This window comes from Eretmochelys imbricata, chromosome 1 (assembly GCF_965152235.1).
Source record: "Eretmochelys imbricata isolate rEreImb1 chromosome 1, rEreImb1.hap1, whole genome shotgun sequence".
In the NCBI taxonomy this organism is placed as follows: domain Eukaryota; kingdom Metazoa; phylum Chordata; order Testudines; family Cheloniidae; genus Eretmochelys; species Eretmochelys imbricata.
The window spans coordinates 248,416,307-248,438,249 of record NC_135572.1 but is presented as its reverse complement, the minus strand read 5'-3'; the positions used below and the strand labels follow the sequence as shown (position 1 = coordinate 248,438,249).

Below are 21,943 nucleotides of genomic sequence, written 5' to 3'. Positions count from 1 at the left end.
AGCTACATATCCTGCAGGTAAGACAATAACTCATTCCTCTTAAAATCTTCCTTTGTGGTTATTTTCCTCTATATGTAATACAGATAATAAACTAACTTTGTTTGCATGTGAGACAGTACATGCAAGGTGTGGGATTATTCTAAGTAGTCACCCTGCCTCACACAGGCTTTAGGTATGTTCACTCCAGAATGCAGAAATCTAACAGAGCTGCCTTATTTTGTATTAAAAGAGAAAGCTCGTATATGATATATACACTGTGCATCTTTTCTACTTGTTTAGAAGTGTGTCACTTAAAAGAAAAGCAATGGGTGGGCAGGGGAGCATGACTGACTTTCTGTTTTGCTTGGCAGTTTGAATTTACACAGTAAAAGGTGCGTGTGACATACGAGGGCACAATGCAGACTAGTTAGCAGCTGTGTCATCCCTGACCAGCAACACTGGGTGCCTTACAATGCCTTGATGAAGTAGGTCACAGTCTTCCAGCACACAAGCCACACTGAGTGTCTGTGTGTAACTGCAGCCTACCAGCCACACTTGGGTTACACTCTGCCTCTCACTAGACTTGGTTATTCTGCATGGTGACCCCAGCACACACCCCAGTCTTAGGTTTTCCCCCCAGAAATGTATGTCCTGTAGAGCCCAGGCCTCTCCTGGACATTAGTTATATTTAAAGTCCCTTATCTCTTTAAAAGTAATAATTTGCACACAACTTGCCACCCCAAATGGAGTTTTCCAGACAATTCAATTAAAACACACTGCATTAGATAAAACAATAAAACAAGTTTATTCACTACGAAGAGATTTTAAATGAGCACAAGTAATGAGGCATAAAAGTCAAAATGTTTACAAGAAAAATAAAGACAAAATGCAACTGATGCCTAATTTAACAAACTATGTTAGATTCAAAGCAAAGTTTTCTCACTACATGCATTCAGCAGTCTTACTGACCAAACTTCTTGGGTCAGGTCCTCTTCTTCCAGAATCTAGTAAATGCTTCCTTTGTTGCTTCAGGTGCTGGGAATGGGCAGGAGACATGTTTGTCCTTCCTTTTTATAGTTTCAGTCCCCCTCTTGAAAAACATTTCCAGCTGGATACCAGGAGACAAAAGGTGTATGGGAAAGGATGTTTTCATGCTGCTTTTTCCTCACCTGCTGGAGATTCTTTTGTTTCCCTTCCTGCTTGATGACTGTTTGCAGCTTAAATGCATATTAAGCAAAGCACACATTCCTTTGTTCAAGACAGACCTATTTGCCAACTTCTGCCTGGAGCATGTGGTGTTAACACCACACAATGGAATCTTATAAAATCACATAGACTGTTGCCACATATGATTTATCAGGACAATACTGATCAGCAAACTATGAATTTTCACATGATACCTTACTAAACATGCCTTGTACAAAAATTATTAGTCATGTGTAGGGTGTGGACATGGGTACATTCTGTCACAGCTTGTCATATATTTTTATATATGTGTGTACAGTTTGGCTTGTTTTTTCTAGTGTTTAAAACCCTCTTATCAGGTAGTGATAGCTCAAGCAGCTAAACGGAATCTTTCCCAAATTTCCAAAAGAATTTGCCTCTGGGCTGAACAAACACGAGACATTTCATCCCAAAATAGTTTAAAAAAAAACAAAAGAGCGAGAGAAAGTTAAGCATCTGAAAACAGGAGTTTAAGCGTTCTCAGCCATAACTGCTGTGTTGCTACTTTGGTGCTACAAGGAGGAATTAATGGGTTCCTGCTTCCTGCTACTTCCCAGTACTCTTGGGGACAGGATGCCGCTGTTCAGCTGACTTCTGGTGTTCAGTGCAGCATTCTGTTGCTGGGTGAGCCTCCTTGGCCATGTAAATTTGTCTTATTCTGCTCTTCTTGTGCCACAGATGATCCGATTATGTGGCTATACTGGTGTATCACTGGCATCTGCATTTTACTGGTGGGATCAGTCATAGCCGGTGCTATTTGCATGACCCGAAGAAAAGTAGGTAAGGATGATGTCAGCTGCGGAGTGAGACTCAGACACGCTTGTGATGCTCTCTCATTTCTCTTCATTTACTTCCCTGAATCCTTGTGTGATGCTCTGCCATCAGGGAACTGCCAGTATTAACTTTTCCTTCAGCCTGGGTTCCAGGGCTCATGCAGCATCCTAATGCAAAGCAACGCAAACTTTTTCCAGACACCCAGTTAACTGAAAGTCTCTTATGTCTCCTGGGGTTCCACTCTTGGCGAATCTAACACCAAAGAAATGGGGCTTCACTGTTCCATTCTGTGTATTTTCTGTGTTCCCATAGGACTGAAGCTAAGTTTCTACAGATCTGCTTCTCCAGTTCTGTGAAATGTGAGAGCCCTGCAGAACAGAAACTTCCTATTTAGCCAAACTACTGATGATACTAGATCTCAAGGTGTCTGTAGAAACAAGTTCTGCTGAAATATTTTGCATTTATGTAGCACTTCATCAGAGTAGTTTACAAAGAGAGAGTGAGGCACAAAGATTGTGACTTGTCCAACGTGACACACTGAGCAAGTGGCAGAGCTGGGACTAGAACCCAGGTTTTCTGGCAATTGTCACAATGATATAACACAACTCTCTGTGATGATCATTTTTGTCTGAGCTGGTTTGGCAAATATGTTCTTCTCTAGGCAGAGAATTTGATGGGTCAGAGAGGAGAAGAGGATTGACTTTAGGTGCAGCCCCTCTCCTCTCTAGGGGAGAGATGCAGTGAGGCAGACTGTGTAGCTGGCTATCGAAGAGACTTTGGGAGTGGAGTCCTTAATCTTCACACACTGATTTTCACTAGGTTTGCTATCAGAGATCCCCCACTGTAAGGTGTTTGCTTTCTGGTCTTTGAAGGGCACAATCTAAAAACATAATTTAAATTTCTTTAGATTTGACCATGTATTTTTTTTCTTTCAGGCCACCAGCATAGGAAATACAGCAGCCATGGTAAGAGATACTTTCAATGCTGTAGGACAGGGGTTGGCAACCTTTCAGAAGTGGTGTGCTGAGTCTTCATTTATTCACTTTAATTTAAGGTTTCGCGTGCCAGTAATACATTTTAACGTTTTTAGAAGGCCTGTTTCTGTAAGTCTATAATATATAACTAAACTATTGTATGTAAAGTAAATAAGATTTTTAAAATGTTTAAGAAGCTTCATTTAAAGTGTAGAGCCCCCTGGACCAGTGGGCAGGACCCGGGCAGCGTGAGTGCCGCTGAAAATCAGCTCGCGTGCCATAGCTTGCCTACTCCTGCTGTAGGAGAATCCCTTCATGCTGCACGTTCTAGGAACCTGCCTTAACTGCCCTTTGGAGTCCATACTAGGATTAATTTGCTATTGATGTTTCTTGATACCAAAATATTGCTCTGCAGCTATAAAGCTGTTCTCTTTAACCAAAAGGGACTTATGGGGCACTAGTGGCCTTGGACAGAGAACAACCCAGGTGTGAAGCTTTTGCCTTCCCCCAGGGGGCTGCTGCTTTATCTAATGAAATCCTTTAGAAACTATGGATCTGCACATGAAATGAGAATGGGCTGTGACTGCGTTTGTCCATCTGTGTGTCCTAAAGCTAAGCTTGATTTTTTTTTTTTTTTTTTTGCTTGTGGTAGAACATCTGGAGAGGGAGGAGGGGCCATGTCAAAGGGCCATCTCTCTGGCTTTATGGAGGTTGGATCTTGCCATGTTGTATTGTTACTGCTTCAGCAAATGTTATTGGAATGAACAATTGTACTTTTTCACCTTTTTTCAGAGCTGTTACCTCCACAGCTGACTCCACCATCCCTGAGGCCCCGGAAGGTTTGGATTGTGTACTCTGCTGACCACCCACTCTATGTAGATGTGGTGCTGAAGTTTGCCCAGTTCTTGATCACAGTCTGTGGTACTGAGGTAGTCCTGGATTTGCTGGAAAAGCATCAGATTTCAGAGATTGGGGCCTTACCCTGGCTTACTCGACAGAAAAAGGAAATGGAAGAACTATCTTCAAAGATCATCATTTTGTGTTCTCGGGGCACCCGGGCCAAATGGCAGGCTATGCTTGGGAAGGAGGGAACAGCTGTGTGTCTCAAGCAAGATCAATGGCAGCCTACTGGAGACATGTTCACGCCAGCCTTGAATTTGATCCTGCCAGACTTCAAGAAGCCGGCTTGTTTTGGCATGTATATAGTTTGCTATTTTGAGGGCATCAGTGAGGATAAGGATATTCCTGACCCATTCAATGTCACATCCAAGTACCAGCTGATGGACAGGTTTGAGGACATTTATTTCCTGATCCAGGATATGGAGAAGTTCGAACCAGGGCGGATCCATCAAATCCGGGAGATCACTGCTGAAAACTACGCTGAAAATTCCAATGGCTGGAAGTTGAAGGAGGCAGTACAGACATTCCAGGAATGGCAGACAAAGCACCCTGATTGGTTTGAGAGAGAGACCACATGCTCAGAAGATGAGGAGGACCTGCAGTCTCTGGATAGGGAAATACCAGAGGAATTAATGCTGGGTAATGAACAGGTAATTATGAAACAGCAGCTGCATGTTCAAGAGCCTGATCCCAATGGCTGTTGCACAGTTATCCTCCATGTGAATGAAGATGAGGGTGAAAGTTTTAAACTGCAGCCTCAGCTTAATCCCCAGGGGGATCCAACTTTCCAGACCCTGATGATTCCCGTGGATGAGGCACCTCCAGTTCAGATAGTGGAACCAATTTCTGTTACAGGAGGTAAAAATGCAACTAGTCATCAAGTGCTGACCAACATGGATTGGATGGAAGGAATCCCTCTGCTGGAGACTAGTGTCCCAATGAGGAACAGCATCATCCTTCATGATGATTTTGATGTCCCATCATCAGACAACCAGAGATCTGCAAACCACCTCCCAAATGAAGTGAGGCAGCAGCTGGAGGGGTTAATGTTCTCTCTTTTCCAGCAAAGTGTCATTCCTTCTGAGCCATCTCTCTGTCAAGAGGATGCTGAAGAGCAGCAGCAGCAGCAGGTGGTTTTCAATAACCCATGCAAAGATCAGAGACAGTCAGTGCAATCAGACCAGGGCTACATCTCCAGATGTTCCCCTTTGCCTCCTGATGATCTGGTGGTGGAAGAGGAAGAGGAGGACCAAGAACAGGAAAACAAGATGCCCCCTCAGTATCTCTCTCCAGAGGTCTTGGACAGTCTAAAGAGCCTCCAACAAAAGCTGCTTTTCCAGGAAATTCAGCAGAAATCTGTCTGGGAGCACATGGGTGAGATGGACACACGTCGTTCTGCAGAGGACTCTTAGACTCTCTGTCCAGGACCATCCCATTTGAAAAATGGGGCTGCAGGGTGGTAGTGTGTATAATTTCAGCACTCTTCTTCAAGCAGTCTCCTCATCCTTGTAAAACAAGTGTCATAGGTTCTAATCAGTAGGAAATCTCTCACTGATGCATATTACCCAGAGGCAGACTTGCCAAGTGCATACAGTATGGTCCACCTACCTATACCTCTTAGAGCACAACTGTTACCTCCCAATCTGTCTCTGATTGGAGGAAGATGACAGCAATGTTAGTCCCCTGCATGTGCTGTGGAGGAATTGGTACTAAATCTGTTACTCCATAAGAAATCTACTGTGTGTAGAATCCACTGTGAACTAATTACAGGCAAATTATTGTGGTCTATCAGGCTGCATCTCTCAGGATGCCTGTCACACCATCATTCCAGCTTATTGTAGAGGACTAAAGTCACAGTTATGGAGGAGAGGGTAAAGACTCTGATTCTGATATCGGAGTTTATTAGCTAAGCTTTATTGTAAATGCTGTAGTAAGTAATTTATGCCTCAGATCACAACCAGTGATGACTAGGGCCCTACCAAATTCACTGTCCATTATGGTCAATTTCACGGCCATAGGATTTGAAGATTGGTAAATTTCACATTTTCAGATGTTTAAATCTGAAATTTCACAGTGTTGTAACTGTGGGGGTCCCGACCCAAAAGGGGCTTGGGGGGAAGTGGGGAGGGGGCCGTGTTGCAAACCTGTAGTAGGGGAGATCATGGGATTGTCACCCTCACTTCTGTGCTGCCTTCAGAGCTGGACTGTCCGTCCTCTGCCCAGTCAGAGGTAGGAGCCTTCTTTGCTGGGGTGCTCCCAACAGCACACGGCAGATCGGACACAACTCCATAAACCTCCTCCAGCTGAGACTTGTGGACATAACTCCACAAGTCTCCTCCCATCCCCTCGCCCCAGAGCAGCTGTGCAGGAGGAGATGGACATGTCCTGTTCCTCCCCTGCCCAGCTGGAGCGAAGAGCCCCCTTTGCTGGGGCGCTCCTAGGAACAAGGGAACATCGGATTTCACGGGGAAGGGCGGATTTCACGGTCCGTGACATGTTTTTCACAGACGTGAAACTGATAGGGTCCTAGTGATGACAGATCCCAGTAGACCCACCTGGGTGCTGGGATTTTCTAATGTATTACACACGTTGGCATCGCCATACCTGCCTGGCCATTAAGCAGTGTAGCAGGATGCTGAGCAGTAATTGGGATGAACGTTTTTAAGTGGGTAGTTTTATCTCTTTGGTACTTTCCCCTCAACCCATGATGAGTGGAAGGCACTTGAAAAGCAGCGACACCAAAAGAAACGTAAGCTTGGTGGTCAGAAAATGGACTAGGAGCTTGCAGTACAATTACAGCAGGAAAAAGAATGGGGTTTAGGGCTGCATACGGTCTTCACCGCATAGATCCGGAAGGAAATGGGTTTTTTCTGGTGCACTGATAGTACCAGCCAGGATATTGTGTTCGTTTCTGGGCATCTCAATATCAGGAAGATTTTCAAATTGGAGAGATGGTGAGAAAAGCAATAAACACAATTAAGGGTCTGAAAGACTGTTTGGAAGAAAAATGTGGTAGTAAACAGGGCTGTCAATCACATGTAATGCCTGTGATTAACTGAAAACAAAATTAACACGTTAAGCCCATAGCAGGGAAGCTGAAGAAGCGTCAGCCTGCAGCTCCATGGGCAACAGGGGAGGGATTAAAGAAGTCCCAGACTGCAGCTTCCTGGGCAGTCGGGGAGGGGTTGAAGAAATCCAAGCCCACAGCTTCCCAGGCAGCAAGAGGGCTGGAGCCCTGCACCCTGAGGGGGCATGGGCAGTGGGTTGCATAGGCGGGGGGAGGCTGTGCCTCCCCAAACAGCCAGGCATGGCCCTACCCTCTGCTTACCATTGCTCCCTGCATGCAGCTCCAGCCCCCAGTGCTCCAGCTGGGGCCGCCCACCTTCCCGCGCTCTGGGGCTGGAGGGAGGTGTGGCCACCCGTGCTCTGGCTCTGGGTGGGCTGGGGCCATGCTCCACCTGCCTTCCTGGCGCTCTGGGGTGGGGCTGTGGCCGCCCGCGCTGGTGGGCTAGCCTGGGGCAGGACTGGGCTGATGGCTGCGGGGGGTGTGGGGGGTAATGCTCAGCTCCGGCAGGAGGGCAAAAGGCAGGGGGGCCTCAGGCAGAAGGGGTGGGGCTGAGAGCTAGTCTTGCCCAGCCAGTGGTACACGTGCTGCCCATGCAAGGGGGGCTGAAGCACCGAGCAGGACAGAAGCCCAGAGCCCCCAGCCCTGATCCTATATTTGAAAATATACTAAAACCCCAAAAATATTTACATAAATGGCATTCTGATATTGTTTAATAGTGTGATTTTAAACTGCAGTTAATCTCAGTTAATGTTTTTAATCACTTGACAGCCCTGGTAGTAAGCATAGCTTGACCATACGTTGCCCAAGGGTGGGGAATATAACCAACAAGTGAAGGATGCTGGAGTGAAACCAATGTAAGATGATCCCTGGAGATGTAACTACTATTAACGTAAATTTGAACAAAGGAAATTCAGTCTAAACATTGGGAAACATTTGCGAGTAGTGCAGACTGCGGAGTCATCTCCCACAAGTTGTGCTGGAAACTCCCTCAATTGAGAGATTTCAAAACTGGTTTTAACCAACTAGGAGAACACTGTGCAGCGAACAATCCAGCATTGTCCCTTGTGGGATGGGCTAGATGGTTTACTTTTCTAATTTATAAAGCTGGAGATTACCCCAGGCACTGTGGCAGCTTGTTTAACTCAGGCAACCAGGGAATGCCTTTTTGAGGAGTAAAAGCCCCCAACCCAAACTGCCTTTTTTCCTCTCCCCTTTTGGGATCATACAAGACTGCTGCCTTTCCACCTTGCTAATTGCACATGTGTCGGACAACAAGATGTAATCTTAGGTCTTGCATCTACGTGAAGCATTTTTCCATTCCTGAGATGGCAAACTGATTTTCTTCAGCCTATGCTTATTATATCTGAACAACTTCAAGTATTTTCTTTTTATATGCTTTATACACTGGCTTTTCAAATGAAAGTTTTGAGTAGCTATTACTCCACATTGCCACTTCTGACTATGCAACCAATGCGACGATATATTTTTATAACTGATTGTATCTAGTTTTTTTCTAATTTTCTTTTTTAATTAAAGGAATAATATACTTTCAGAAGATTTACACTGAAATGATTAAAGGATCTAGAATGTCCTCCCTTCATTTGATTTTCACCTATGCAGGACACTTCCCCCTAGAACTCAAACCAAAGCACTGAAGTATGAAATTGAGCCAGTCATGAAATGCTAAAATGTTTAGGAAAAGGGGTGCCACCTGGGAGGAAGGAGAGGGAGGGAAACCCCTCCTTGAAAGTTGCCTTCCTCACAAAAATACTTGCCTGCAGCAGTCAAAATCTGTCTGTGGGATTTGGTTGGCTGAATGTAGGACCATCAGCATCCTATACTGTCCATCTGTGCCTGTACAGCCACAAAGCAGCAAAGAGAAAAATTCCTGCAAATAACCATGTTCAGGACCAGGAGCGATCTTCATTTTATGTTGTGTATAGGACCAAACGTGTGGGTTGGGGCTAAACAAATAAATAGTACTGAGCTCAACATGCTCTACGATCATTTATCCCTATGACCACTGAGGGGGAAATAAGTGTTACCGCTCTTAGAGATGCGGAAAGTAAGGTGCCAGAGGTGCCTTTTTTAATGCTTTTGTTTCGTTGTAAGCCTGTGAAGATTTCACAATTACCTGTCTAGTTTTTGTTTGTTTTGGTAAGTCCTTTTCAAGTAATATCTTAATGTGCTGAGCTCAGAATAGAAGTGCTGCCTGAACTGGGTTCTTGACTTGCTTATACCCTTCTCAAGTAGTTGTCCTTTTGGCTTGAAATTTCTTATTTGTTTCTGAGTGAGGAAGTGAAGGTTGAAGAAAATCCATTGTTGCTTTTAAGTAATCAGGGAGGGCAAATAGTTTGAACATTCTAATGTAAACTGTTGGCATTTAGTTTGTGAACGTGCCCTGCAATACCCAAATCACTACACTGATAAGAAACTCAAAGGGAAACACACACACTTGGTCACAAATGTCTAATTTTATTTTAAGAACAATCTCATTTATTAAAAAATACAAACTCAGATTGATGTTAGTGGGGATGCCAAGCCTCCTAGTGCCCCAGGCTATATGTTTTCTCTACTTTCATTTTCCCCTCTTAAGTCACCTCTTACTGTTTGCTAGCCTCTTAAATGAGTGGCCTGGACAGAACAACTCCTCTCCTAACCAGCTGAATTCTGGTGCAGGGGTAATTTGCTCACTAGTGTATGACAGAGTGGATGCTTAGAGGCCTTTATCTTCATACGGCAGATTGTGGTTTAGCAAAATTATTCACTTAAGCCAATACTTAGAGTAGGGTGGCTAGATGTGGGCAAAGAAGGGGGCCTGCATATAAGGTGGGGTGGGAGCATAATTTTCAAATTGTGAATATACCCATTCAGCAGACCAAGGTGGGGGGGATTTAAAAAGAGGGGAGTTGCAGAAAGCTATGGCAGGCTTGTAAACAGAAAAGAAATTTAAGAGCTTTAATATTTAGGTCTTGTTTCATAAGTGGTAATACAGCTGCCAATTTTGACTTCAAGGTGCTTCCGTCAAGTCAGATATACTACCAAACCTGCATGTTAGCCAAACTGCTGCTAATTAGATTGGCGGTGGGAGGAGATCAGGACACAATGGCAGGTACTATGAACAACTCCATATACTAAAGAGAATAAAACTTCTACAGAGCCATCTATAGCAAAATATATATATTCTGGACCTCTTCAGTATGCTCAACTCTACTGTGAAGCAGAGAACAAATGTAACCTTAAGAGTTATGCACTGCTTATGAAATCTTGTCATGTTGATACTAGATTTAAAAAAACCTGTCAACTGACTAGTTAAATGTCCCATATGCCATTTTCACACCAGTGTCTGTTAGATGAGGGAAGGCACTTGCTATTGAAACAGCAGTTCCATTGCAATTGATATCTAAGGTGAAGTAGTATCAAAGTCAGGGTTATATTAACAATTCTGCTGTGACTTCTACTGTCTGAGCTGAATGAATATGTGCCAGTGACTCAGAGGGGCCAAATTCTTTGAGTTTTGTATGCAAGTTTAAGAACAGCAAGGTTTAGTTCTGGGTAAGGCAGCTTTTCTCTCCACCTCTTTTTGGTAAGTTGGCCTACTCTACAACGTGGCTGTTTGACAACAGGGAGTGGAGTACTCTTAGTTTAGGGTACTGATTCATTATTGTTTGAATGGTATGTTGGTTTGTTCTTTGCGTATATTAGTTTTCTGTTTAATATTGCCTATTTTGTTGGGGGAGTCCCGACATGCATGCAGGCACACCTGCCAATTCTTCCTTTTGGCCAGGAAGCTAGCATCCCCTTGACATATCTCAGGTCACGGAGGAAAAGTCCACAGTACTTAGTTTTACAATCACAGTCACTCACAGCACCAAGATTGTCCAGACAAATAAAAAGTTACTGAAGAGAAGGCTATGGGCCAGAATTAACACCATTGCCCTTAACAAGCATTCTGTTCAGGGCTCAGATAAAAATAAAGCACTGGTGGGAAAATTAAGCCTAGTTCTTTGCAGCTACATCTCCCATTGTCTGTTCTTCCCAAGCCAATTACCCCTAGCAGCTGCAGCTCTAACAGATGAGCACTTTAGACCTGCCCTTCCTGAGCCAGAGCTGGGGACTGCCATGGTGCTAGGGACAGAAGAGCCTAATGGCAACTACACAGTTCCACCCATGGGAAGCAAAGGGAAAAGTCCTCAGCCTGTAAACATTGTATAATAGCAGTGCCTCAGCGAGCAGGACATCCACCCTGCTCTGAGAGCAGGGAGGTACTGGCAGAAGTTCTGGTGCTAGGGCCATGACTTCCACTGAAGCCCAAGGGTCGAAGGGAGGAATGTATGTACACGTATGGGGAAAGTCCCAAGGGCGGTGTATAGGTCTGGCATAGGCTTTGGATAGTGGTTGTTCCCTCTTCTAACTGGGCAGGACAGGGAATTCTAACCCTTCCTCCATGAGTGCAGTCCTATCAAAGAGCAGCTCTGAGGAGGAAAAGTTACCCTTCAAACCCTGGCTGGTCTTACTTCAGTTCCCCTGGTTCCAAAGGCAGCTACAGATAGGTAACAGGTCTTGCCCTAAACTGGGCCAAACTGGTTCATGGAACTTTAAAAATTAAGGACAGCTGCATTTCAACAAGACCAAGTGCTTTACAGTTGACCCCTCTACCCTCGCACACATGGAGAACACTGTTGTGATATGGTAGGTTGCACCAAAGTGTGTGAGATACACCCTAGGACCCTTTCACAGGGGGCTCATTGTAGCACTTCACTTTCCATGTCTGGACATTAAATGAAGTGCAGCACCTAGCCCAATCCAAGGAGCACCGAGGTTCCCCTGCTGGGGTAGAGGGGAACAGTTCACAGGCTTCATCCTCAGCTCTAGGGGTAGAGTGTCCATGTACCTACAGCTAGTCTTCCCAGCCTGTCTAATCTCAATGGAGGGAGCCCTTACTGTCCACATAAGAAATAAACACTGATCCTTAAAACATGCATATCCACAGAAAAACAAGACCCCCCAACACACAAATGCTGCTTGAACAAGCAGGCGACCCTGTTCTCACCGGAAATAAACATCTCAATCTGGAGGGGCTTTAGGACCTGAGTCATGTCCGTTTCAGACTCACTTGTCTCTTTAGCACATAAAGTCAGCACAAGATGCAACAAGATTCAAGCACAGAGGTAGACATTTTCAACAAGGGGAAGGGTGGCTCCCAGGATGGCTCCCCTTGAAATTTGCTGGTCACCACCCTAGTCAGAGAAACTCCCCCAATTGGGGGTTCCAAGTCTCTTCCTCATTTCACCTCAGTGGGTGGAAAACAGAGGTGGTACCTTTGCAGGATACAAGCTTAAAAGCAAACCTCCTCTTTGTGGTCACGTGCATGCAAGGAGGTGTCATCACCACTTAGTCTCTGCTAAAGTCTCCCATCATGATCATCAGGAGCTGTGAAAACAATCCACTGGTCTCCATTGCTTAGGTGCTGAGGAATAATGAAGAAACAATGAAACCCACGTTGCCACTGAAGGACATGATGCAAACATGATATGGCACACAAAGGAGGAAATAGACACCACAAAAGGTGCAGAGGCTTGCAAGGACAAGCGTAGTTTCCTGGGAAAAGCTTCTGCGTTATTCCCCAGGGATAGGAAGTATGATCTCTGGGTAGACTCCACTGATGGATTTGTTCAGGGAAAAGGGAAAGAGAAATGAGTGTTAAACTAAAAAAACCAGTGTCCCTCCCCTGCTCTTAATTGCAGTGTCAGTGATATGGGGACCCTGAGCAGCAGGCAGAGCAGTTCTGCCAGGGAGATGAATAACTTCCCCTAGTGTAATGGCAGTATTGCTCGGTGACTCTCAGCTGCATGGGGAGCAGCTTTGTCGGCCAGGAGCAAAGGACTGGTACGGAAAAGCTGACCAGTTTAGTAGTAGGTAGATAAGGCAGGGGATGGTTGGGGAACCTCCCTCTACCCTGTGATCTCTGGGAGGTGGGTATCCCCCTCTTTATTCCCCAGTCCCCATAGGCAGTGGTGTTAGGAGGCCTCGCAGAGACAGGGGAACAGTAAAGAGATCAGCTCCCAAGGCTGGGGAGGAGGCAGAGGCGTGTGGATCTCCCTTGTCTGTGCAAGGAGGTTGAATTCATGAGGGCAGCCAGGGGGGCAGGTTTAGCTGTGTAATTTCCCTCTCTCCTCCATTCTGGAAAGTCGAGCTTTCGTAGAATATCAGGGTTGGAAGGGACCTCAGGAGGTCATCTAGTCCAACCCCCTGCTCAAAGCAGGACCAATCCCCAATTTTTGCCCCAGATCCCTAAATGGCCCCCTCAAGGATTGACCTCACAACCCTGGGTTTAGCAGGCCAATGCTCAAAGAGCTCCCAAGATTAGGAAAGGGGTAGAGTTTAGGGGGCAAGGATAGGTATGGGGGGAACCTTTCCCCGCAACACTATGTGGCCAGCCCATAATACTGGTACAGAAACAAGGAGGTTGGTAGTAAGTGCAGAGGTCAGTGCTGGTTATGTAGAAGAGAGGGCTTGGGGTACGGGTATGAAGGGCAAGGGATGGAGTTATGGTCTGGTAAGATTAAGCCCTCTATCCATCCCTATTGCTTAGGGTCAGGTGTGAGTAGATGGCAAAGTGGGGTCGGAGGGGGCAGGTGAATAGAGGGGTGGGATGAGGGGGCAGGGTTCCTGGGGGGGGGGGGGGCTAGTGGAGGGGCAGGGCTACTGGGGGCAGGTGAGGAGGGGGCCGGGTTCCTGGCCGGGGAGGGCAGAGGGGGCCGGGTTCCTGGCCGGGGGCGGCGCAGGAGTCGGAGGGCTATACCGCCTCCCCGCCCCGCGCCCCGGTTCAGTTCTGGGCGCTGACCGCCAGGGTGTTGACGTAGCCGTGGGGCCCCACGTCGTTCTCGGAGATGCAGTGGCTGAGCTGGGCGACGCCGGGCCCCGGGCCAGGGGCCGCGCTGTACTTGGCGCCCCCGGCGGCGGGGCGGAGCAGGCAGCAGGTCTCCATGGCCTCGAGGCCGCGGCAGGCCAGGAAGAAGAGGTTCTTGAGCATGAAGACGGAGAGCGGCTGCTGGTAGCGCAGCAGCAGGAGGCAGCGCAGGGCGAGCAGCGGCGCGTCCAGCAGCCCGGCGGGCAGCAGCAGGTGCAGGGCCAGGCGGGCGGCGCCGGGCGGCCGGGCGGCGCTGAGCTCGTAGAGCCAGAGCACGGGCGAGGCCAGGCAGAGGAAGTAGACGGCGATGAGCAGGTAGCGCAGCGGGCCGGGCAGCGGGGCCGGGCGGCCGGGCTGCAGCACCAGCTCCAGCAGGGTGAAGCTGTCCAGCAGGTCGAGGCAGGTGGCCAGGAAGGCGGCGGCGGCGCGGTGCTGGGGTGGGGGCTGGGCCGGCAGCAGCAGCTGGCCGGCGCCGTCGGGGCCGATGGCCCGCAGCAGGCAGTAGAGCAGCGGGGCGGAGAGCGCCAGGGTGACGCGGAAGCCGGTGATGCCCAGCGGCAGGCGCAGCTCGATCAGCTCCAGGATGGAGGTGCCCAGGATCAGCGCCGCCTTGGGGGTGAAGGCGATGGAGTAGATCAGCCAGGCCAGGTGCGCGTAGGCGAAGTCCCCGCCCCGCAGGGGGCCCCCAGCCCGGCCCGCGCCCCGGCCGCCGTGCGGGGGGTGCAGCAGCAGCGGGTGCAGCGGCGGGGGCGGAGGGTGACCCGGCGGGGGGCGCTCCCGGCGCCGGGCCCGGCTGTTGCGGCAGAAGAAGATGCCCCAGCCGGCGGCCAGCACCAGGTCGGTGGCGATCCAGCTGCACCAGTAGAGGTCGGTGACGGCGATCAGGTAAAGGTCTAGCAGCGCGCCCTGCCCCAGCAGCAGCACCAGGGACAGCGCCTTGTAGCCCCAGCGCGACCCGCCGGAGCCCCCGCCCGGCCACAGCAGCCCTCCGGCGGTGGCCGCCGCCGCCCCCCCGGCCGGGCCCGCGCCCCCGTACAGCTCCCCCGCCGTCATGCTGCAGCCCGAGCTGCTGCTGCTGGAGGCCGGGGAGGAGGCGGCGGGGGCCGGCGCGGCCGGGGCCGGCACCAGGGGTTTGCTGATGCTCTCCTCCTCCTCCTCGCCCCCGCTGCTGCTGCTGCTGCTGCGGGCCCGGGCAGAGCCCGAGCTGGAGCCCGACACGCGCCGGCTGCGGCCGCCCAGGAAGAGGGGCTGCAGGTCGGCGGCGGGGTGAGCAGGGGGCGGCGGCGGCTGGAAGGAGCCGGAGGAGGAGGAGGAGGAGGAACCCGAGCGCTGGTTGGAGACAGCTCGGTGCATTGTCCTCCCCGGCCCCAGAGCTAGGGGCCCGGGCCCCGGCCGCGCCCAGCCCCGGCCGGCGGCACCGAGGGTTGGGGACAGCGGCTGACGGGGGACAGCGAGAGCGGAGACCCGGCCTGGATCCGCCGCAGTCCCGGAGCGGCTCCACGGGCGAGAAGCGGACTCCGGAGAACGCGGCGGCGGCGGCGGCGGCGGCTCCACGCGCGAGAGAGGCGGGGAGCTGCCAGGGGGCACGCGGGGGGCGGGGAGAGGTGGAACGAGGAGACTCCCCGAGTGAGTGGCGGGGAAGCTGAAGCAAGACTGAGCCTCTCCGGCAGCTCGGGGGGGTGGGCTGGTGCGGAGAGAGGCTGTACAGCCGGGAGCCTGGGCCCGGCCCCCCGGACCAGAAGTGTGTGCTGAGCCCAGGGTCAGTGCCTGAGCCCCCGGGGAGAGGAACCCCCCCACCGGGCTTGCTGGGACCACAAACGCTGCACATTTCTCCCCTTGGTCCAAGGCGGGCAACTGACCAAAAAGGGCCAGCTGGTGGTGGCTAAGCAGGACTTCAAGCCTCTCGAGGCCAGTGCTCAATGCTACATCCCTATTACTGATAAAGAAAGTCAAACCACCTTATAGCCAGTAGTCACTGCTGGCAATGCATATGAAATACCTCCTGCTATATTGTTTAAGCAACATCCATGTTTCAGATCCATGTAAGAGGGTCGGAAGTACACAGGATTGATAAATCTATGCTTTTGTAAATCATTTCGCCTTCTTTTGGTGCCAGACCCAATGCAGATCCTTCCTGGCTGAGGCTGTTAAACCAAGTCTCCTTAAGGTAGCTGTGCTCATTTGATGATAGTTCACGTCCGATGGATGAAGTCCATCTACTATTGCCACAGTTTTTCTAGGAGCACAGATGCTTTCGATCACAACTTTTGCACCAACATTCTGCATTTTTGTTTTTGCCCAAGAAACCCTTAGCCCAAGGGCAGCTGCCTTATGCTGGAAGCTTTCTAGTGCTTTGAGATAATTTGTGTTGTGACCAAAGATGGTAACGCAACATCAGCCATGTCAGTAAAAGAGCTTGAACCAATTGTTGAGCTTTGGTTTAGGTTTGACACTAGGGCTGGGTTGAAGCAGGGATATGACCTGGTCCCCAGCCCTGTTCTGCTGTACAAAGGATTGGCGCCTTGAACATATCACTGCAAATATTGGTATAACTGTCAGGGCAACCACATGACAAGCTTGTCTTAAATTACTTGTATAGCCCACAAGCACATTGAAATCTGTCCGGAGCAAGGACCCACTCCAGCAGCTTTTTCTCATAGGTGAAGGGAAAAAGAGGGCACCTTAGAGCTGCCAGGCAGTGGTGTAGTGGTTACAGAAAGAAGTGAGTCAAGTACACGCCCTATTTCTCAAGTAAGTAGTGGGGTTACCCTAGTTTCTCCTCCCTACACGACAGCTGCAACATTTCGTTTGAAGACACACAATAAAAGGATTTCACCCAGCTCAAGCTTCCTTAAATGAGGGCCAAACTCACTTTTTCTGCTCAGAAAGTGAGCAGGTCATGCACACCACATTTTGCCCCTCCCACCATGCTCTGTTTTGAGCTGATTAGGCTAAAATGTATGCATTTTCTTTGAGTAGTCACTGCATAGTCACACTTATGGGGATTGATGCCTCCTCCTGTGGAATCTTCTGGCCTGCAGTGGTCATTGGGCCCCTCACCCCTCCACGAGGCTGCCCAGGGTAAAGGGGGTGGGGAGTGTCCCCAAGCACCGCTCAGTTTCTCTGTAACCTCTGAAGGTGCAGTGAGCTGATACTCTTCATCAGTTTTCTGTCTTCCTTTTCGTCTGTCCTCGCAGGGCTATTTTTGGTCCCGTTAGACTGGCAAGTATAGTACTACGAATGTCTTTATCTAGACGAACAAAGAGGAAATGCTACTTAGCCAGCATGAGACTCATCTGGACCCACAGATGCAAGAGGACCATCTCACAAACCGCAATGGTTGAGGGAGGCTCCCCAGGCCCATTCAACTAATTCTGGCAATGTGTAAGTCTAGCATAGACTTTAGAGCTCTACTAGCTTAAGTGGCTGTGTGCTTGGTTTAAGCAGTGGCCTGGTCCCTGGATTTTATCCAGCTGACTGAACCTAGCACTGAGATTCTGGCACAGTCAATACAGCCCCAAGGTCCCCAGATTCCTCTAAGCCATCGTAGCTTGGTGCCAAGGTGCCTGTACCAAAGACATGGCAGCAAAGTATCCAGCTCTATCCAAGCTAGTGCCAAGGTTCTGACTCTAGTGAAGTCATTCGGTGCCCACCATGAGTGTCACTAAGGGCCCCAGATCCATCCAACCTGAGTCCAGAGCTGGCACCATGCTCTCTGGTGAACCACTTGATGAAGTGGTTTGCTGCCCATTATATACAGCATACTGAAATAGTTCTGGGGACTTTGAGTCAAGGTTTGTCAGGGTTCCTTCCCCATTCTGAACTCTAGGGTACAGATGTGGGGACCTGCATGAAAACCTCCTAAGCTTACTTTCACCAGCCTAAGTTAAAACTTCCCCAAGGTACAAATTAATTTTATCCTTTGACCCTGGATTTCCACTGCCACCACCAAACTTTAACTGGGTTTACTGGGAAATGTAATTTAGACATGTCTTTCCCCCCAAAAATCCTCCCAACCTTCGCACCCCACTTCCTGGGAAGGTTTGGTAAAAATCCTCACCAATTTGCATAGGTGACCACAGACCCAAACCCTTGGATCTGAGAACAATGAAAAAGCATTCAGTTTTCTTACAAGAAGACTTAATAGAAGTAAAGGAATCACCTCTGTAAAATCAGGATGGTAGATACCTTACAGGGTAATTAGATTCAAAACACAGAGAATCCCTCTAGGCAAAACCTTAAGTTACAAAAAAGGTACACAGACAGGAATAGTCATTCTATTCAGCACAGTTCTTTTCTCAGCCATTTAAAGAAATCATAATCTAACACATACCTAGCTAGATTACTTACTAAAAGTTCTAAGACTCCATTCCTGTTCTGTCCCTGGCAAAAGCAGCATATAGACAGACACAGACCCTTTGTTTCTCTCCCTCCTCCCAGCTTTTGAAAGTATCTTGTCTCCTCATTGGTCATTTTGGTCAGGTGCCAGCAAGGTTACCTTTAGCTTCTTAACCCTTTACAGGTGAGAGGATTTTTCCTCTGACCAGGAGGGATTTTTAAAGGGGTTTACCCTTCCCTTTATATTTCTGACACGCCCCCCCCAAATCTCAGCTAGGGTGAAACGCTGGCTGGGATTTCTTCCTGGAGCTTTAGGAAAACAGAGTTAATAAGACACATGCACCTCTAAATATACTACCAAGTACATAAAGACTAACAATATTTTCCACATCTCAAGGACGATTTTAACCAGTTGATTCTGGGAAACTTTCACGGGAGAGTGCATCAGCCACTTTGTTAGAAGCTCCTGAGATGTGTTGGATGTCAAAATCAAAATCTTGGAGAGCTAAACTCCACTGAAGAAGTTTTTTGTTATTTCCCGTGGCGGCATGAAGCCACTGTAGCGCTGCATGGTCAGTTTGCAGGTGGAAACACCGTCCCCAAACATATGGGCGTAGCTTTTCCAGGGCGTAGACAATGGCGTAACGTTCTTTTTCACTGACTGACCAATTGCTTTCCCTCAGACAGTTTTTTGCGGAGAAAGGTGGAATTCTTGATCAGGTCCTTTCTGCATTAAAACTGCTCCCACACCACGCTTGGACGCATCTGTGGTTACTAGGAACGGTTTGTCAAAGTCTGGGGCCCTTAGTACAGGATCAGACATGAGTGTCGCTTTAAGCTTGTTAAAGACCTTCTGACATGTTTCGGTCCACTGAACGGCATTTGGCTGTTTCTTTTTGGTTAGGTCTGTCGGTGGGGCGGCGATTTGGCTGTATTGCGGTACAAATAGTCTGTAATAACCAGCCAAGCCTAAGAAGGATTGAACCTGTTTCTTTGACTTTGGGACAAGCCACTTTTGGATAGCATCCACTTTGGCCTGTACGCTGATAGTTCCTTGACCCACCTCGTGTCCAAGGTAAGTCACTCTGTTTAGGCCTATTTGACACTTCTTATCCTTAACAGTTAGTCCTCCCTCCCTTATGCGCACAAGGACTTTTTTTAGATGTTCCAGGTGTTCTGCCCAGGAATCTGAAAATATGGCCACATCATCAAGGTAGGCGACTGCATATTCTCCTAATCCTGCTAGGAGACCATCAACAAGTCTTTGGAAGGTGGCGGGTGCATTTCACAGCCCGAAAGGGAGTACACTAAATTCATACAGCCTGAGATGTGTGGTGAAGGCTGACTTTTCCTTGGCAGATTCATCTAGCGGTACCTGCCAGTACCCCTTGGTTAAGTCCAAGGTAGAGATGAACTGGGCTCGTCCCAGTTTCTCTAATAGTTCATCTGTGCGTGGCATTGGATAGTTGCCTGGACGAGTTACAGCATTTAGCTTACAGTAGTCCACGCAAAAACATATCTCCCCATCTGGTTTGGGAACTAGAACCACTGGAGATGCCCATTAACTTCCAGAGGGGCGGATTACACCCATCTGTAACATATCCTGGATCTCCCGGTCTATAGCAGTTTTAGCTTGAGGAGACACCCGGTAAGGTTGGACTTTAATTGGGTGAGCATTACCTGTGTCAATGGAGTGGTATGCCCGTTCAGTCAGTCCTAAGGTGGCTGAGAACGTTGGCGCGTACCTAGTGCACAGCTCCTTGATCTGCTGTCGCTGCATACACCCAAGGGTCATGGAGAGGTTCACCTCTTCCACACCACCAGCACTTTTCCCTTCGTAGTAGACACCTTCAGGCCACTCAGCGTCCTCACCTCCCTGGGCTGTAAACTGACAAACCTTTAATTCTCTGGAATAAAAGGGCTTTAGAGAATTAATATGGTACACCTTAGGCTTTCGGTTGGAGGTAGGGAATGCTATGAGATAATTAACAGCTCCCAGGCGCTCCTGGACCATGAATGGCCCTTCCCACGATGCTTCCATTTTATGGGCCTGGAGCGCCTTTAAGACCATGACCTGGTCCCCTACTTTGAAGGAACGCTCTCTGGCATGTTTATCATACCAGGCTTTTTGCTCTTTTTGAGCATCCTGTAAATTTTCTTTACCAAGGGCTAAAGAGGTTCGGAGGGTGTTTTGTAGGTTGGTTACAAAGTTCAGAATGTTAGTTCCTGGAGAAGGTGTAAATCCCTCCCATTGCTGCTTCACCAACTGTAATGGCCCCTTAACCTCACAGCCATATACAAGTTCACATGGGGAAAACCCTAAACTGGGATGTGGTACAGCTCTGTAGGCAAAGAGCAACTGCTGCAATACTAGGTCCCAATCATTGGAGTGCTCATTTACGAATTTACGTATCATGGCCCCCAAAGTTCCATTAAACTTCTCCACCATGCCATTTGTTTGATGGTGGTAAGGAGTGGCAACCAAGTGATTTACCCCATGAGCTTCCCAGAGGTTTTCCATAGTTCCTGCCAGGAAATTAGTTCCTGCATCTGTGAGGATGTCGGAGGGCCAACCTACCCTGACAAAAATGTCTGCTAGTGCCTGGCACACACTTTTAGCCCTGGTGTTGCTTAGAGCTACTGCTTCCGGCCATCGGGTGGCAAAATCCATTAAAGTCAGTATGTACTGCTTGCCTCTGGGTGTCTTTTTTAGAAAAGGACCCAGAATATCCACAGCTACTAACTGAAATGGAACTTTAATGATGGGGCGTGGCTGGAGAGGGGCTTTGACCTGGTCTTGGGGTTTTCCCACTCTTTGGCATACTTCACAAGATCAGACATAGGTAGAAACATCCTTGCCCGTTCCCTCCCAGTGGAATGACCCCCCCCAACGGTCTTTGGTCCTGTTCACCCCAGCATGGCCACTAAGGTGATCGTGGGCTAAGCTCAAGAGCTTGGCCCGGTATTTAGTTGGAACTACCAACTGTTTCTGAGGATGCCAGCCTTCCTGGTGTCCACCAGAAAGAGTTTCCTTGTATAAAAGTCCTCTTTCTACAACAAACCTGGATCGATTAGAAGAGCTGAGAGGCGGTGGGTTGCTCCGTGCCGCCATCCAAGCTCTCTGGAGGCTTTCATCTGCTTCCTGTTCGGTCTGGAACTGTTCCCTTGATGCTGGAGACATCAGTTCCTCATTGGATTGTGGACCTATGCTTGGTCCCTCTGGAAACGATGTAGGGGATGGGGCTGTTTCCGTTGACCGTGAACCACTCTCCGCTGGGACACTATGTTGGGGTTCAGGCTCCGGCTGAGCCTCTTGTGTAGGGTTATGGGCTGCTGCTGGTTCAGGTTCGGTGGGGCCCTCTCGTGTTGAGGTTGCAAATACTGGATTCAGTGTTGGCAATGGGTCTGGTGCTGGTTGTTCCGCTGGTTCCGGTTCTGGGTCTCCGGGACTGGATCCACTACTGCTGTTGCAGACATTGGCCTGGGATCCGGGTCCATCACCTCTGACCGGGTCCTGATAGAAGTTTCCAGAACAGAGCTAGGCCTCACAGCTTGTTTAGCCTGGCTGCGGGTGACCATTCCCACCCTCTTGGCCCTCTTCACATGATTGGCCAAGTCTTCCCCCAACAGCATGGGGATGGGATAATCATCATAGACTGCAAAAGTCCATGTTCCTGACCAGCCCTCGTACTGAACAGGCAACTTGGCTGTAGGCAAATCGAAAGAGTTGGACTTGAAGGGTTGAATCGTCACTTGGATCTCTGGGTTGATTAA

General features: G+C 48.9%; 3 protein-coding genes across 3 annotated transcripts in view; 1 reads left to right on the top strand and 2 right to left on the bottom strand.

Annotated features, from left to right (window-relative positions):
- IL17RA (interleukin 17 receptor A) overlaps positions 1–8,475 on the top strand; it is a 44,335-nt gene extending 35,860 nt beyond the window's left edge. Inside the window, exons 10-13 of the mRNA XM_077827274.1 lie at positions 3–17; positions 1,882–1,983; positions 2,913–2,942; positions 3,744–8,475. Of these exons, the coding sequence (XP_077683400.1) occupies positions 3–17; positions 1,882–1,983; positions 2,913–2,942; positions 3,744–5,263 (1,667 nt within the window). The 3' untranslated portion in view covers positions 5,264–8,475. The remainder of the gene's footprint in view (positions 1–2; positions 18–1,881; positions 1,984–2,912; positions 2,943–3,743) is intronic.
- A 3,633-nt stretch (positions 8,476–12,108) lies between these two features.
- The window catches only part of HDHD5 (haloacid dehalogenase like hydrolase domain containing 5), a 31,516-nt gene continuing 21,681 nt past the window's right edge, over positions 12,109–21,943 (bottom strand). The window contains exon 8 of the mRNA XM_077827221.1: positions 12,109–12,388. Coding sequence (XP_077683347.1) covers positions 12,382–12,388 — 7 coding nt within the window. The 3' untranslated portion in view covers positions 12,109–12,381. The remainder of the gene's footprint in view (positions 12,389–21,943) is intronic.
- On the bottom strand, positions 13,748–16,732 carry TMEM121B (transmembrane protein 121B). The gene is made up of 2 exons (XM_077806845.1): positions 16,704–16,732; positions 13,748–15,404 (listed from the first exon to the last, which is right to left on the bottom strand). Exons 1-2 carry the CDS (start codon positions 16,730–16,732, stop codon positions 13,748–13,750), a joined length of 1,686 nt encoding a protein of 561 aa, XP_077662971.1.